The 17,926-nt window shown below is 45.5% G+C and overlaps 1 protein-coding gene across 1 annotated transcript in view; it reads left to right on the top strand.

Moving 5' to 3' along the window:
* The first annotated feature begins 979 nt into the window (after positions 1-979).
* Positions 980-17,926, top strand: part of LOC137357105 (docking protein 2-like) — a 61,088-nt gene continuing 44,141 nt past the window's right edge. Inside the window, exon 1 of the mRNA XM_068023139.1 lies at positions 980-1,398. Within this exon, the coding sequence (XP_067879240.1) occupies positions 1,339-1,398 (60 nt within the window). The 5' untranslated portion in view covers positions 980-1,338. The remainder of the gene's footprint in view (positions 1,399-17,926) is intronic.

The following is a 17,926-nucleotide window of genomic DNA, read 5'->3' as shown; positions in this document are numbered from 1 at the left end:
GGATGGGGGAATGATGTGCTGCAACATGGGCAGCCAATGTGTTGGGGCTGACTTGAGGGTTCCACTGTTACACCCCATTGCTGTGTTTAGTTGGACATCAACAACTCGAGTGTGGGTACCTATGGTCCGTACCAGTGCACAGTACTTAGCTACAGAATACACATTGCTGATGTCCGAAGCACTGACGCTGACAGTCCTCAGCTTGTGGATGTGGTAAGGCTCTATATAAATGCAGCATCCTCCTTCAAGAGCCTTCCAAAGCTTGTTTGGCAAAGAGGTAATCCAACTTCCTAACCCTGAAAATAGGTTGTCGAAAACATGCTTTGTGGACCATCTACCATTGCCTCCCTCCAAAACAACGTAACTTGTTGATAGAAAGAACTTGCAATTATATCCTGCCTTTTGCTATGGTTGAGGCAAATAACTCAGATGTTTTCAAAAGGAAACTAGACGGGTACATGAGAGTAAGAGGGAATGGTAATATATGCTGAAAGGATGAGATAAGGTAGATGGAGTGGGAGTATAAATACCAGCACAGACTGGTTGGGCCAAATGGCCTGTCTCAGTGTCTTATATTCTATGTAATTCTATGTGACCTAAGGATGCCCCAAATTGTTTTGCAGCTGATGCGTACTTGACACCTGAAGCAGCGACGACAAGAATATTGGAATCGAAATATTCCTGGTGGCAACATTGTTGACTGATGCTTTGGTTTCTCTGCCCTTGAGATGGAGGCAGGCATGAACTGGTTTATTTTAAATGTCCCTTTTTCAATCTCGACTAAAACTGAGCAATGTCATTAGGACACATCTTGCCCAGCCGACAGCGAACCTCTGCCCAACTGTCAAAGTATTAAAAAGTATTTAGAGCACAGAAACAGGCCGTGCGGTCCATCTCGTCTGTGCTGCTGTTTATGCTCCACATGAGGCTCCTCCCACCCCTCTTCATCTCCTCCTATCAGCACATCCTTCTATTCCTTTCTCTCTCTTGTGTTTATACAGCTTCCCCTTAAATGTATCTCTAATATTCGCCTCAAGTATTCCATGTGGTAGCGATTTCCACATTCTCACCACTCTCTGGATATCACTGTGTATTGATTTATCTTTTGCCGTGTTTAAAAGCGAGCTCCGCCTGTCACCTCACACTCTGTTTCGGGTGCTTCAAGCAAGGTTCTGGGGTGCAAGCTGGAAGCAAGGGGAAGCTGCGTCTAACGGCCGCCTCTAATGTGAGACAGGCAGCTGACGTTTGAGAGTAGAGTGAAACCACAGTTCCTGAGCTCAGGTTCTCTGACATCTGAGAGCAGATCGCAATCTGTCACAAGAGGATGAACCTTACAAAATGGAAGAGGCCATAAAACAAGGAGCTCTTCACGTGCAGCTGCAGCAGAAATTTGGAAAGGTAAAAGATGCTTTCTAAAACAGGGTCTTGTATTTTCTGGTGGGGGTGGGCGGTTTGGCAGGCCGGGGAGGACTCTGGTTTTATTTGGCATTTCGAGACAGTTACTGTGGGTTATTTTGTCAGGCTTCCTCATTTCTTTCGCACCTGGAGGTTGCACTTGTACAAGGTCTGTTTGAATCTCTTGTTGGATCTGTTCATTAAAATGAGGTACATTTGCATGATTCCAGTCCAGCAGTGCTGAGCTCCCATGTTAAAGAAGAAAGAACTTACCTTTCTACAGCGCCTGTCACGTCCCAAAGCTCTTTACAACCACTCGAGTACTTTTTTGAAGTTGCACTGTAGGGAAACACAGCGGCCAATTTGTACACATCAATAATTCCATGGGATCTTTTGCATCCACCTGAGAGGGCAGACGGGTGCTCGGGGGTTTTGTGTCTCATCCGAAAGACGGCACCTCAGACAGCGCAGCGCTCCATCAGTACCGCACTGGGAGAGTCAGCCTGGATTATTGGCTCAAGTCTCTACAGTGCGACTTTAACCCAAGTGGGGCTGTTCCAAACTTAACTGTTCATACCATCAGTTGCGCTGAGACTCGGAACAGCTAATTCCCCATGTTTCTGAGAAAACATTCCTGCTTTGTTGTGAAGAGAATTGTGCGTGCATGTGACTTTTAACACAATGATTGCTCTGAATATCTTACTGCAACCATCACGGTTGGCATCTGCACAATCGAACTCTGTCCGCTGAGTAGAGATCTGTGGCCTAGTGAACTGAATGTTGTGGTGCCTTCAGCTAACCTCACATAAGAATGATTCGAGAAAACCGAACGCTTCTAAATTAGTGCAAGCAACAAAGGCAGCACCTACCCCGTGCCAACATCCAGGGAAGACAGCACAGTGAGGGACCGTACATTGAGGAAGATGCGTTTACACCCTGTGCAATATTACTCATGTGAATGGAAAGCAAAATTGGGTGGGGTGTAAACATGGCTTCCGACATGACCTGGTCATTTCCCTGCCGAAAGGTTAGGTTAAAATTGCTCCCAGTGGGTTTAGTTTAGTTATACAGCACTGAAACAGGCCCTTCGGCCCACCGAGTCTGTGCCGACCATCAACCACCCATTTATACTAATCCTACACGAATCCCATATTCCTACCACATCCCCACCTGTCCCTATATTTCCCTACCACCTACCTATACTAGGGGCAATTACTAATGGCCAATTTACCTACCAACCTGCAAGTCTTTTGGCTTGTGGGAGGAAACCGGAGCACCCGGAGAAAACCCACGCAGACACAGGGAGAACTTGCAAACTCCACACAGGCAGTACCCAGAATTGAACCCGGGTCGCTGGAGCTGTGAGGCTGCGGTGCTAACCACTGCGCCACTGTGCCGCCCACTGTGACACTGTGTGTTAAGAGTAGGTTAGCCGGAGAGCTGCTGCGATGGTGACACACCCTCTCTCCCACCCGTCCTTGCTTGACATCATTGTTAGGTTTTTTTGTTTCCTCCTCAGTATGGACCTCACCAGTAGTTGACGCAAACTGAATGAAACTTTGCTGAGGAAGCAATGCCGAATTCCTCGGCCAAGTGCTCGACAAGTCTGTACCTCAGTGGCCATTTCTCTTGTTGATGTGTTATCTGGTGCCTTCATTTGGAGGAAGGGAAACTGAGATTACAATGAAATTCATTTGTGCAGGACTAACCGATCTCCCGTGATGTTGCTCACAGGTCCTTTGGGTTCCGGAGCATGGGAGCGATGTTCCACTTGTGCCTGTCCTGTACATTTAAGCTCTAAATGGGAAAATCCTAGGCTACTGCTGCTGTCTGTAAAATTGATGAGGTCAATTGCAACTGCTTTTGATTTCATGCTCCAGGTTAATGATTGCTTTGAATCGGTAACAAAGTGTGGCACTAAGCATGTGACCTCTGGAATGTGATGGATACGTATGCTGAATCCAGAAAACACAAACGCACACACATAGACACACATAGATAATCTAAAAGTCTCATCACTTTTTTCAATCATTCATGGAATGTGAGCATCGCTGGCAAGTCCAGCATTTATCGCCATCCCTAATTGTCTTTGAGAAGGTGGTGGTGAGCTGCCTTCTTTAACTGTTTCAGTCCATGTGGGGTAGGTAGACCCACAGTGCTGTAAAGGAGGGAGTTCCAGGATTTTGACCCAGCGACAGTGAAGGAACAGCGATATAGTTCCAAGTCAGGACGGTGTGTAACTTGGAGGGGAACTTGCAGGTGGTGGTGTTCCCGTGCATCTGCTGCCCTTGTACTGCGAGGTGGTAGAGGTCACAGGTTTGGAAGATGCTGTTGAAGGAGTTGCTGCAGTGCATCTTGCAGATGGTACACACTGCTGCCACTGTGCGCCAGTGGTGAATGTTTAATGTGTTGGATGGGGTGCCCATCAAGTCCTGGATGGTGTTGAGCTTCTTGAGTGTTGTTGGAGCTGCACCCATCCAGGCAAGTGGAGAATATTCCATCACACTCCTGACTTGTGCCTTGTAGATGGTGGACAGGGTTTGGGGAGTCAGGAGGTAAGTTACTTGCCACAGAATTCACAGCCTCTGACCTGCTCTTGTAACCACAGTATTTAAATGGCTGATCCAGTTAGGTTTCTACTCAATGGTAACCTCCAGGTGATTGATTGTGGGGGATTCAGCGATGGTAATACCATTGAATGTCAAGGGGAGATGGTTCGATCTTCTCTAGTTGGAGATGGTCATTGCCTGGCACTTATTTGGTGCGAATGTTACTTGCCACTTATCAGCCAAGCCTGAATGTTATCCAGGTCTTGTTGCATCTGGCCATTAACTGATTCAGTATCTGAGGACTCTTGAATGGTACTGACCATTGTGCAATCATTAGTGAACATCCCCACTTCTGACCTTATGATGGAGGGAAGGTCATTGATGAAGCAGCTGAAGCTGGTTGGGCCTCGGACACTACCCTGAGGAACTCCTGCAGTGATGTCCTGGCACTGAGATAATTGACCTCCAAAGACCACAACCATCTTCTTTTGTGCTGGTATGACTCCAGCCAGTGGAGAGTTTTCCCCCTGATTCTTATTGACTTCAATTTTGCTCAGACTCCTTGATGCCGCACTTGGTCAAATTGTGCCTTGATGACAAGGGTGGTCACCCTCAGCTCAACTCTGGAATACAGACTCTGGAACTGGATTCCTATTTGCAAATGTTAAACTCAAATCTTCTCAATTTCAACTGTATAGCTCTCTCCCTACAAAAAAAAACAATTCAGATGTCATCAGGAGACACAAAGTTTTTGAATGTATCAGCGTGGCCCCATTTATAGCATTCTCACGTCTGAATTAGAAAATTGTGGGGCGGCACAGTGACGCAGTGGTTAGCGCTGCAGCCTCACAGCTCCAGTGACCCGGGTTTGGTTCTGGGTACTGCCTGTGCGGAATTTGCAAGTTCTCCCTGTGACAGCATGGGTTTTCGCTGGGTGCTCCGGTTTCCTCCCACAGCCAAAGACTTGTTGGTTGATAGGTAAATTGGCCATTGTAAATTGCCCCTAGTGTAGGTAGGTGGCAGGAGAATGGTCGGGGAATATGGGATTACTGTAGGGTTAGTATAAATGGGTGGTTGTTGGTCAGCACAGACTTGGTGGGCTGAAGGGCCTGTTTCAGTGCTGTATCTCTGTGACTATGACTGAGTCCCATTCCAGGCTTTGAGTGCACAGTATGTGCTGAGATCCTAGTCCCATACTGGGGGAGTTCTGCAGTATTAGAGAAGCTGTGCTTACTGTGAGATGTTAAATGGACTACCTGTTCAGGTGGCAATTAAAGATCCTATTGATGTTTGTGGGAGCTTGCTGTGCAGAAATTGGCTGCCGCATTGGAGACATGACAACAGTGACTACACTTCAAAACGACTGGATTGGCTGTTAAGTGCTTTGGGATGTCCTGAGGTTGTAAAAGGTGCCGTACAAATGCAAGTTCATCCTTTCTCAAGCAACACTGCCAGAAACAGGTTGTGCTGCTACATTTGTCGAAATAATCATTGCATTTTTTGAGTAATTCAGTGTGTGGAATATTTGAAGTGAAAGGTGCTTTATAAGCAGGTTTATTACATTTCCGACAATCTTGTCATCAGACAACTGAATCGACGTAAACAAAATTTGAGAATGTATTTTTCATAGCTGGAGAAAGGGGATTAAATAGCCAAGAGGTGCAGCATTGGATAGAATTAAATTTGGTGGTCAAATGATGTGGCAATGAAAATGACCTGCATCTAGATGAATATTCCACAACTTTACATTTCTGACGAGGAGGGCGAAGTCTTGCATTGCTACAGCGCTTTCTTACATCTCTCAAAAGTGTCTCAAAGCACTTCACAGAAGGCAAAGCTGCATAAGTACATGAAGGAGAAAGGAATAGAAGGACACACTGATAGGTGAGGTGAAGTAAGGTGGGAGGAGGCTCATGTGGACAATTAATGCTGTCACAGACCAGTTGGGCCACAAGGCCTGTTTATTTATTTATTGATACAGCACTGAAACAGGCCCTTCGGCCCACCAAGTCTGTGCTGACCATCAGCCACCCATTTATACTAATCCTACATTAATCCCATATTCCCTACCACATCCCCACAATTTCCCTACCACCTACCTACACGAGGGGCAATTTACAATGGCCAATTTACCTATCAACCTGCAAGTCTTTGGCTGTGGGAGGAAACCGGAGCACGCGGCGGAAACCCATGCAGTCGCAGGGAGAACTTGGAAACTCCACACAGGCAATACCCAGAATTGACCCTCGTTCACTGGAGCTGTGAGGCTAGGGTGCTAACCACTGCGCCACTGTGCTGACCATGTTTCTGTGCTGCAAATTCTAAGTGATGCATAATTCTAAGAGTGCCTTTAACAGGTCCATTACATCCATTCACCGCAGTAAACATCCACCAAGTAGCTGCAATGTATGCACAAGATTGTGACATAAAATACGCACTTATACCATGTTATATGATTTCCTTTGAGAGTAATGTCCCTTTAAGAGCTCAGAATGCTAATGAGCTAAGAACCAGAGAAGCAGACTGTAAAAATTCTGATAGCAGTTGGAAATGAGGGATTACGCAGAATCAATACCTCTGGCTATCTGAAGAGGACCAGAAAGATCCCACAAAGATATGGAAAGTGCTCGAAGATCAGCTCCAATTAAGAGTGAGTTTTAGAATTCACTGCTTGCAATTGATGTCCGACAGGAAAGGAAGAGGACTGTGAAATACTCGAGACAATAAGCATAATGAGAGAGGAAGTACGAGAGGGTCAGACATCCTTGAAAGTGGATAAGTTATCCAGGGCTGGATGGATTGTATTCCAGGTTGTTAAAGGAAGCCAAGGAGGAAATAGCAGATGCTCTGAGGATCATTTTCAAATCCTCACTAGATACAGGCGAGGTACCAGAGGAGTGGAGGTCTGTGAACGTGGTTTAAAAAGGGTGCGAGGGATAGGCCAAATAATTAGGCGACAGCTGGAGTATTGCATACAGTTCTGGTCACCACATTACAGGAAGGACATAATTGCTCTGGAGAGAGTACAGAGGAGATTTACAAGAATGTTGCCAGGACTTGAAAGTTGCAGCTATGAGGAAAGATTGGATAGGCTAGGAGGCTGTGGGGTGACTTAAGTGAGGTGTAAAAAATTATGGGGCCTTGCTAGAGTAGACAGGAAGGACCCGTTTCCCCTAGCAGAGAGGTCAACAGCAGCAAGGAGAGCTACAGAGACCTGCGTACATGCAAGCCGATACACAAAGTCCACCGTGAAACAGACCTGAGACAAGTCTCAGAGAGGAGTGATTCTCAGTCAGAAGATGAGCAGGTGTTTCACATTGTGAACCTGACGCATCACGTTGATGAAGTCAAACAACTGGAAGCTTTTTCTACCATTAGCATCACATGCCCAAGGAGAGTTGGCAAACACATGCTTAGGGTTAAGATTGACAGAGAGGAGGCAATTCCGTCAATCGACCCTCCCAGTAAATGCGGCATGCACGTACAAGAAAAGCTTAAGCGCGAGTTAGATGACTTGGAACACAATGGCATCATCCATTGTGTGCATCATTTCACAGACTGGTGCAGCTCAATTACGTGCGTACTGAAGAAGGATGGAGCAATCAGGGTATGTCTAGATCCAAGGCGTCTAAACCTCCCCCTAAAGAGATGCCCCACAAGATTCCGACATTAGAGGAATTGAATCCCAAGTTCACGGGAGCCAAATTCTTTTCCAAGTTGGATGCTAAACATGGATATCGGTCAGTACACCTCGCTAAGGAATCTCAGGAAGTCACCACCTTCAGAACACCATTTGGAAGATATTGCTTCCAGACACTTCCCTTTGGCTTATCTGTCAGTCAAGAACTATTTCAGCAACATATGGACATAATTATAGAAAATGTGCCTGGATGTATATGCATTGTCGATGACATGCGGTAATGGGGAAAACCAAGGAAGAACATGATGGAAATCTTCATTCACTGAAGGCTGTAGCTTGTCGCAAAGAGCTCTTTTTTAACAGCAAGAAGTGCCAGGTGAATGTCATCCATCTATTCCAGTTGCGGAATCCATTGTGATTCAGACAAGGTAGACCTCCACAGATGTGGATATTTCAACTTCTTGGCACTATACATTCCAAATTTCTCTGACAAAGCATCATCGCTGAGAGAGCTCTTAAAGAAATACGTACCATCTGTATGGCAGGAGGACCATCAGCATATGTTTGATTCTCTCAAACAGCATTGTCAGCAGAAACCTGTACCGTGCAGCACAACGATCCAAGAAAGAAGACAATCCTGGAAGTCGATGCCTCACAGTAAGGGCTAGGAAGGTGCATCCTGCAGGATGGCAAACCAATTGCATTCAGGTCCAAATGTTTCTCCTCAGCATGGTCCAATTACTCAAACATAGAGCGTGAAACACTTGCTCTGGTGTTTGGGATCACAAGGTTCCACACCTACCTGTTTGGCAAGGAGTTGACGGTGGAAACTGACCACAAACTACTGGAGATGATCTGGCGCAAACCATTGACAAGCACAACACCTTGACTACAGCGGCTCTTCGTGAAAGTACAGGGATACGACTTTGATGTCTGCTACAAACCAGGTCCCGAAATAGTCACCTCGGATACGCTGAGCAGATTGCCAAACCCGGGCAAGAATGAAGAAGTCCCACTGAATCTAAAAGTAGACAGCATGGACATCAAGGTGGAAGATGTGCTCAAAATCAATTTACTGCATTTTGGACAGCACAAATGCGACCAACAAGAATCAAAAATGGCCAATGACCCACAACTGAAGGCACTGTGGAGAGTCATCAGAACAGGTTGGCCAGATACGGTAAAAGAGGTGTCAGAAACCCTGGGGTGCTTTTGGCCTTATTGAGATGAACTCAGTATCTCAAGAGGCATCACCTTCAAGAGAAAATAAGCGATTGTGCCCAAAGCTCTCCAACAGGACATCTTGCCACAACTTCACCAATGCCAATTGGGCACAGAGCGAAAAAGACGGCGGGCACGAGACAGTGTTTATTGGCCAGGGATAAACAGTGACATCGAAAGGTTAGTGAGGATGTGTGAGGCATGTCAGAGCCACCAGCCACAATAATGCAAAGAACCTCGACACCCTCATGAGATTCCATCAGTCCCTTGGTCCAAAATCTATTTTCCATTCATGGAGACGACTTTATCTTAGTCACCTATTATTTCTCCAAATTTCCAACTGTCAGACAGGTAAAAGACACTTCAAGCATGGTTGTCGCAGACACATTGAGTGCCATATTAAGTCTGTTCAGTGCACCTGAAGAAATCATTTCTGACAATGGGCCACAGTACACGGGCAAATCTTTCAGGGATATATGTACCAAATGGGGCTTAAACCATGTGATGTCATCACCACTCAACCCGAGGTCTAATGGTCTGGCCGAGCAAATAGTTTGCACAGTCAAGTCACTTACCCTGAAGTGTAGAACAACGAAACAAGATTTTTGTGTTGCCATTCTCCACCTCAGAGCTACACCTATGGATATGGGCATAGCGTCACCAGCAGAGATCATGTTTGGCAGACAAGTGCGTACGACTCTGCCAAGTCTTCATCAGTCTAATTCTCTGAGATGCAGGAGATACTGCTTGAAAAACAGGGGAGAATGAAAATGGTGCATGACCGATACGCAGGGGCGGAACGACCTCAGCTACACGTAGGACAAAAGGTCAGAGTCATACACCCCACAATGAGAACATGGTTACCTGTAGTGGTATCCAAAGTATGCAGTGAGCCTAGGTCATACGAGATTACAACATCCAGCAGAGCGGTGTTGAGAAAGAACCAAAGCCAACTAAGATAAGTGTGCAGTCCTGCAATCGGGCACAGTGGACTCCAAGGAACACACTCCGACGATGAGGGTGTGATGGAACAACAGGACAACAACCAACACATTGACAACATGCCTGCAAACCTGAAACAGCTAAAGGTGAAATCCACATCCCCAGAAGGTTATTTCATAAGTTATCAAACCACCAAAACAATATATGGGCTATTAAGCTCCTGTACGTGTGAAGTTCAGAATCGCTATCCTTGTGTAAATAATTTTTATGTTATCTAATCTTATGGCATACGAAACTTATCTTTGGAAAGAAAGGGGACGTTGTATGATTGCCTTTAAGAGTGATGTCCATTTAAGAGCTCAATATGCTAATGAACTAAGTACCAGGCTGTAGTCATGTGACTACAAGTCAGAGTCACTCTGCAACTGTAACACCTGGAGGAAGGTTCTGTAAATAGTTGGCTCTGTACTGTATATAATGGTTTATCTGTAATAAACCTGTTTGAGATCTTCAGCAAACATCTCATTTCTGTTGCATCAGACAACAGAAACAACTCATTACATACCACACAATAACAACTTGCACTTATATAGCTTCCTTGATGTAACAAAACATCTGAAGGCACTTCACAGCCGTACAATCAGATAAAAATTGACACTGAGTCAAAGAAGGATACACGAAGACAGGTTTAGTTTAGTTTAGAGACCAGAGTTTAGGTGACCAGTTGTTTCCTGAAAGAGTTGTGTTTTTAAGGAGCATCTTAAAGAAAAAGATAGGGGTGGAGAGACGGAAAGGTTTAGGGAGGGATTTCCAGAGCTTAGTGCCCAGGCAGCTGAAGGCAAGACCGCTAATGGTGGAGTGATTAAAATCGGGGATTTCAGATGTGCGCAGAATCTTGGATGGTTGTCGGGCTGGAGGAGGTTACAGAGACAGGTAGGGGGAGAGTCCTTGGAGGGATTTGAAAACAAGGATGAGAATCTTAAACTTAAAATCACAGGTTCAGTAGAGACAGAAATAAGGTGGTTATCAGCTCTACTTGAGATGCACTCACCTGAAAATACAATTCCAATGTATGTTGAGCACAGCAGCAATGGGATTGAATGGGCTTTTAGAAAAAGTATCTCCCTTTGACTGAGAACAACTACCAGCTAAGTTGTACACATTTTATTTGTTACTGTCAGTGCACCAATAAAAAAAAAGTAAAATATGACATCTGAGAGGGGGGTTTAGCTCAGTATCAGTCCAGGCTCATTCAGTAACCCTCCTGCCTTTGAGTCAGAAAGATCCTGGGTTTAAACCCAACTGCAGAGACTGGAGCACATAATCCAGGCTGACACTTCAGGGAGTGCTGCATTGACAGATGAGTGTTGTCATAGTCATCGAGAGATACAGCATTGAAACAGGCCCTTCAGCCCACCGAGTCTGTGCTGAACATCAACCACCCATTTATACTAATCCTACATTAATCCCATATTCCCTACCACATTCCCACTATTCTTGATTGATGAGGGAAGGGCTGTCGATGTCATATATATGGACTTCAGTAAGGCGTTTGATAAGGTTCCCCATGGCAGGCTGATGGAGAAAGTGAAGGCGCATGGGGTCCAAGGTGTACTAGCTAGATGGATAAAGAACTGGCTGGGCAACAGGAGACAGAGAGTAGCAGTAGAAGGGAGTTTCTCAAAATGGAGACGTGTGACCAGTGGTGTTCCACAGGGATCCGTGCTGGGACCACTGTTGTTTGTGATATCCATTAATGATTTGGAGGAAAGTATCGGTGGACTAATTAGCAAGTTTGCAGACGACACTAAGATTGGTGGAGTAGCAGATAGTGAAGGGGACTGTCAGAGAATACAGCAGAATATAGATAGATTGGAGAGTTGGGCAGAGAAATGGCAGATGGAGTTCAATCAGGGCAAATGCGAGGTGATGCATTTTGGAAGATCCAATTCAAGAGTGAACTATACAGTAAATGGAAAAGTCCTGGGGAAAATTGATGTCCAGAGAGATTTGGGTGTTCAGGTCCACTGTTCCCTGAAGGTGGCAACGCAGGTAAATAGAGTGGTCAAGAAGGCATACGGCATGCTTTCCTTCATCGGACGGGGTATTGAGTACAAGAGTTGGCAGGTCATGTTACAGTTGTATAGGACTTTGGTTCGGCCACATTTGGAATACTGCGTACAGTTCTGGTCGCCACATTACCAAAAGGATGTGGATGCTTTGGAGAGGGTGCAGAGGAGGTTCACCAGGATGTTGCCTGGTATGGAGGGCGCTAGCTATGAAGAGAGGTTGAGTAGATTAGGATTATTTTCATTAGAAAGACGGAGGTTGAGGGGGGACCTGATTGAGGTGTACAAAATCATGAGAGGTATAGACAGGGTGGATAGCAAGAGGCTTTTTCCCAGAGTGGGGGATTCAATTACTAGAGGACACGAGTTCAAAGTGAAAGGGGAAAAGTTTAGGGGGGATATGTGTGGAAAGTTCTTTACGCAGAGGGTGGTGGGTGCCTGGAACGCGTTGCCAGCGGAGGTGGTAGATGCGGGCACGATGGCGTCTTTTAAGATGTATCCAGACAGATACATGAATGGGTCGGAAGAAAAGAGATACAGAACCTTAGAAAATAGGCGACATGTTTAGAGAGAGGATCTGGATCGGCGCAGGCTTGGAGGGCCGAAGGGCCTGTTCCTGTGCTGTAATTATCTTTGTTCTTTGTTCTACCTACACTAGGGGCAATTTACAAGGGCCAATTTACCTACAAATCTTTGGCTGTGGGAGGAAACCAGAACACCCAGCAGAAACCCACACAGTCACAGGGAGAACTTGCAAACTCAGCACAGGCAGTACCCAGAATCGAACCCGGCTTGTTGGAGTTGTGAGGCTGCAGTGCTAACCACTGCGCCGCTGTGCCGCCCTGTGTCTTTCCGATGACATGTTAAACCATGTCTGCCTGCTCAGGGGGATGTTAAAAAAGAAACCCATGGCACCATTGGGAGCAGAGTTCTCCTGGTGTCTGAGCCAAGGCTGCTCCCTCATCATAACTCCAGAAACAGATGAATTGATCTTTCAATTTATTGCTGTTTGTGAGACTTAGCGAAGTGCAAATTGACTACTGCATTGGACTATATAACACTTGGAAATGTTCATCTTCTCCATATATATATATATATATATATATAGATATATAAATATAGATATGATCTCTGAAGACTGACAAAATAAGTAGCATGACTAAATGTGAAAGAAACTTCATTTCAGGTAAACATGGAGATGTTAATAGTTTGGGCTGGTAGCTGTCAGATGAAATTTAATGTGGAGAGGAGGAATAAGGAGATGAATTTCCACTAGCTGGGAAAGCTTGGCCAGTTATCTAAGCTGCCGAGTCTAGCTGGCTCGGCTCACTCACGATGAATGGGCACTTGGGCGTGGAACTGGAGAGCTGTCCATGCCCACAGCAACTGCAGTGCCACATCTCGGGAGGTGTTATTTTGCAGCCCATTTACAAGTCAAATCAGCAGTGTCTGTGGAACAGGAAACAAAATCAAACGGATGTCTTCAAATCTCATTAAAATAATGGACTAAAGAATATTACACCAACGCATGTCAGTCATGGCTTAGTGGGTGGGTAGCACTCTCACCTCTCAATCAGAAGGGCGTGGTTGCAATTCTCACTCCAGAGACTTGAGCATGTAATCTGGGCGGGCACTCCCAGGCAGCACTGAGGAATTACGTCATTATTGGATTTCAGGAGATTCCAAAAGAGCTTGACAGTCAATGTAAGCACATGTGAAGTACAATCAGTTTTGTATGGTAGCTAATTTGTTCACAGCAAGCTCCCACGAACAGCAAGGAGAAGGAATGATGGAATGGTACAGCATGGAAGAGGCCCATTTGGCCCACGATGGCTGTACCAGTTCTTTGAAAGAGTTTTCCCCAAGACCCTGCAAATTTGCCTTTTCAAATATTTATCCAATTCCCATTTGAATGCTACTTTGAATCTACTTCCACCGTCCTTTCGGGCAGCACATTCCAGACCACAAGAACTCACTGCCAAAAAAAAAATGTTTCCTCATGTAGCCTCTGGTCCTTTTTAACAATTATGTAAAATTATGGGGGAGGCGGTGGTGTAATGGTTTTGTCACTGGACTGGCAACCTCGAGATGTAGGGTATTGCTCTGGGGACATGGGTTTGAATCCCACCACAGCAGAAGGTGGAATTTGAATTCAATGAATAAATCTGGAATTAATAGCTAGTCTAATGCTAACCTTGAAAACATTGTTGATTGTTGTAAAAACCTATCTGGTTCACGAACGTCTTTTAGGGAAGGAAATCATCTGTCCTCACCTGGTCTGGCTTACATGTGATTCCAGACTCGCAGTAATGTGATTGACTCTGAAATGCCCTCTGAAATGGCCAAGCAAGCCACTAAGTTGTATCAAACCGTTACAAAGTCGATAAGGAATTTAACCTGATGGACCACCTGGCATCGACCTAGGCATTGGAAGCGACAAAGGCAAACCCAGCCCTGTCGACCCTACAAAGTCCTCCTTACTAACATCTGGGGGCTTGTGCCAAAGTTGGGAGAGCTGTCCCACAGACTAGTCAAGCAACATCCTGACATAGTCATACTCACGGAATCATACTGTACAGACAATGTCCCAGACACCGCCATCACTATCCCCGGGTATGTCCTGTCCCACCACAGGACAGACCTACCAGAGATGGAGGCACAGTGGTATACAGTAGGGAGGGAGTTGCCCTGGGAGTCCTCAACATCGACTCTTGACGCCATGAAGTCTCATGGCATCAGGTCAAACATGGGCAAGGAAACCTCCTACTGATTACCACCTACCGCACCTGCCCCCACCCTCAGCTGATGACTCAGTACTCCTCCATGTTGAACGTCACTTGGAGGAAGCACTGAGGGTGGCAAGGCTGCAGAATGTACTTTTGGTGGGGGACTTCAATGTCCACATCCCATGAACGAATAAATAAAACTTTTTTGACTGGTTATTGACCCTTCTGCCAGCGGAAACAGTTTTTCCTGATTTATTCTTTCAAATACATTCATAACACCTCTATCAAATTTAGTTTTAAGCTTCTCTGCTGAAATGAGAACAAACCCAGCTTCTCCAGTCTCTCCATTAACTGAAGTCTCTCATTCCTGCTACCATTTTGGTAAATCTCCTCTGCACCCTCTCCAAGGGCTTTGACATCTTTCCTGAAGGGTGATGCCCAGAACTGGATACAATGGGCTTGATTTTCAATCTGGGGTCAGGAACCCCATGTCTGGATAATTTCCGGGTCCCGACCTGCGCCACATCTATGTTGCACGCGCGACACGGTCCTCAAACGTAGATGCCCAAATTGGGTCGGCGGCGGGCTCGGTGCCCAATTCGTGGCGCCGAGCTCTGCCAGGAAGCGGGAGCTGCCTGCTGGGCAGAATCGTCAAAGGTAGACAGCAGCCATGATGGGGCCTTGCAGAATAGAGGAGGCAGGACATCAGCGGTCCAGCAGGCTCACTGTGCAGGGAAGTGCACCAGACTGTTTGGGTTTGGCGATTTGTGAATTGAAAATCACTTTCTGGCTCTCCCTGGCCTGTAAACAAGCCCCTCAAGGAAAATAATAGGCCGTTAACTGGAGGTGCATGGGTTTCCAGCTCCCTGCACCCCACCCCTGCTCTCGCTTTGCAAAAACCAGTACATCCCGGAGGCGTGGGGGGCACCGACATGCCATCTGGGAGCACTAATTTCAAAGCTTGTCAGTTCCTGTTCTCACCCCACAGGTGATGAAAACCCTGGCAAATACTCCAACTTTGGCCTGACAAGTGATTTCGGGAGATTTCGTACGACTTCCTTCCTTTTTTATTCTACGCCTGTTTACAAAGCTTAGAATCCCACATGCTTTTTTCATGGGCTTCCCAATTTGTATTTGTGCACATACACCAGGTCTCTCTGTTCCTGCCCCCACTTTAAAAATTATATCATTTAATTCATTTTGTCTCTCGTCATCTTCCTACCAAAGTGTGTAACTTCACACTTCTCTGCATTAAGTTTCATCTGCCATGTGTCTGCCAGTCTGAGTGTGTCCTCCTGAATTCTGTTACTATCCTGCTCGCTGAAACTAGAATCACAGAGTTGTAGCACAGAAGGAGGCAATTCAGCCTAACGTGTCCATGCCAGCTCTCTGAAAGAGCAACTCGGCTAGTCCACTCACCCTCCCTTTTACCATGTTTACTATTTACTATATTTCTGAGTTTTGTGCCATCTGCAAACTTTGAAATGATGCCCTGTATACCCAAGTCCAGGTCATCATTTTTTTATTGAGAAGAGCAGTGGTCCTAATACCAGCCCCGAGAGCACAAACCTATCTCCTGCTCTCCAGTCTGAAAAACAAACGTTCACCAATACTCTCTGCTTTCTGTTCCTTTGCCAATTTCATATCCACACAGCCACTGTCCCTTTAATCACAGGAGCTACAATTTTGCAAATAAGCTTATTATGTGGTACTTAATGAAATGCCTTTTGAAAATCCAAATACACATCAAGCATATTCCCTTCATCAAGTCTCTTCGTTACATCATGAAAGTACTCAATTAGGTCAAACAGATTGCCTTTGACAAATCCGTGCTGTCTGTCATTCATTCATCCATATTTTTCCAAGTGACAGTTAATTTTGACTCTGATTAATGTGTCTGAAATTTTCCCCACCACTGACATTTGACTGACTGGCCTGTAGTTGCTGGCTTTATCCTTTTCCCTTCTTTTGCACAGGGGTGTAACATTGGCAAACTTACAGCCCTGTGGCACCATCCCCGTGTCTCAGAAGGGTTGGAAGATCAGGGCCAGTATCTCAGCAATTTCCACCCTTAATTCCCACAACATCCCATCCATTACTTTGAGCACTGGTAATTTTTAACATAATGACCTGATTATCTGTCTTCATAATGTTGGTTGAAGGCCAGTCAGATTTACAGCGACATGGCGAAGCTTTGGTCTCTCCCTACTGCCAGCTCCTGTCCTTTAATATTTCACCAATCAACAGCTCTTTAGAGGAACTTTGTTGATCTTTGATGTGATAGGGAACTTATCTATAGATCCAGCCTTCGTTATAAATGGTATTCACACTTTTGTGTGTGGGTTCATGTGGCTGTTTATTCCGATAGTAATGTCATTTGATGCCTCACTATCATTCACACCTTTACTCATGGTCACTGAACTGTAAGCATTTTTAAGAAACATTTTTTCAACGCAGTGAGTTGTCGTGATCTGGAACGCGCTGCCTGAAAGGGTGGTGGAATCAGATTCAACAGTAACTTTCAAAAGGGAATTGGTTGAATACTTGAAGGGGGAAATAATGACAGGGCTTTGGGGAAAGAGCGGGGGAATGGGGTTAATTGGAAAGCTACCAAAGAGCCAGCACAGGTGTGAAGGGTGAATGGTCTCCTTCTGTGATTCTATGATTTTGTGAATTCTGCCTAACAGCTCGGGTGTTCTCAGGAAGCCTTCAATTCACTTCCAGTTGGGTCTTGTCTTAAAATGAGGGCAGGCACTATATTGAGGGATTTGCTCAAATGGGCTCAGACTGCAAAATCAAATGCCCTCTGCTACCTTTATTCAACTGTGAGAACAAGGAGAGTTTCACTATGTAATGGACATGATATCTGTTGTACTGACACTATTGGAAGGTGGATTGTGATTACTTCAGGATTAATTTTAAGGCAGGATCCAGTTGGTTGCCTGTTTAAAAACTTGCCCGATTTTACTCTGCATTGACTTCTTGGGGAGTTAGCTTAAAATTATCTCCTTCAGTTCTACTCCCAATTGCTGCTTTTCCAATGTGTGAAAACTGAGACAGATCATAATGTCCCCATTTCAAATCTGTGGAATTCCTTCACTTGCCTGTGTCTTCTCATTCTTCTGTCACCTAGTGATTCTGAAAAGGCAAACTGACCATCCCTTATCCCCACTCCTGATCTGGGCCAGTCTTCCCTCCTAGAATTGTTCTCGTGTTAATGGTACAGCTTAATTGCGGTTCCTCCTTGTGTCCTGGAAATGACGGCACTTCTGACAGTTTAGCACTCCCTCAGTACCAACCCGCCAACAGTGTAAGACTCGTAGAGTTAACGTTTCAGGTCAGTGACCCTTCTTCAGAACTGGCAAATATTAGAAATGTAAAAGG

The sequence above is a fragment of the Heterodontus francisci genome, chromosome 47 (assembly GCF_036365525.1).
Source record: "Heterodontus francisci isolate sHetFra1 chromosome 47, sHetFra1.hap1, whole genome shotgun sequence".
NCBI classification, from domain to species: Eukaryota; Metazoa; Chordata; class Chondrichthyes; order Heterodontiformes; family Heterodontidae; genus Heterodontus; species Heterodontus francisci.
Note: the sequence above shows the minus strand (reverse complement) of the source record. Positions and strands in the feature narration are given on the sequence as shown.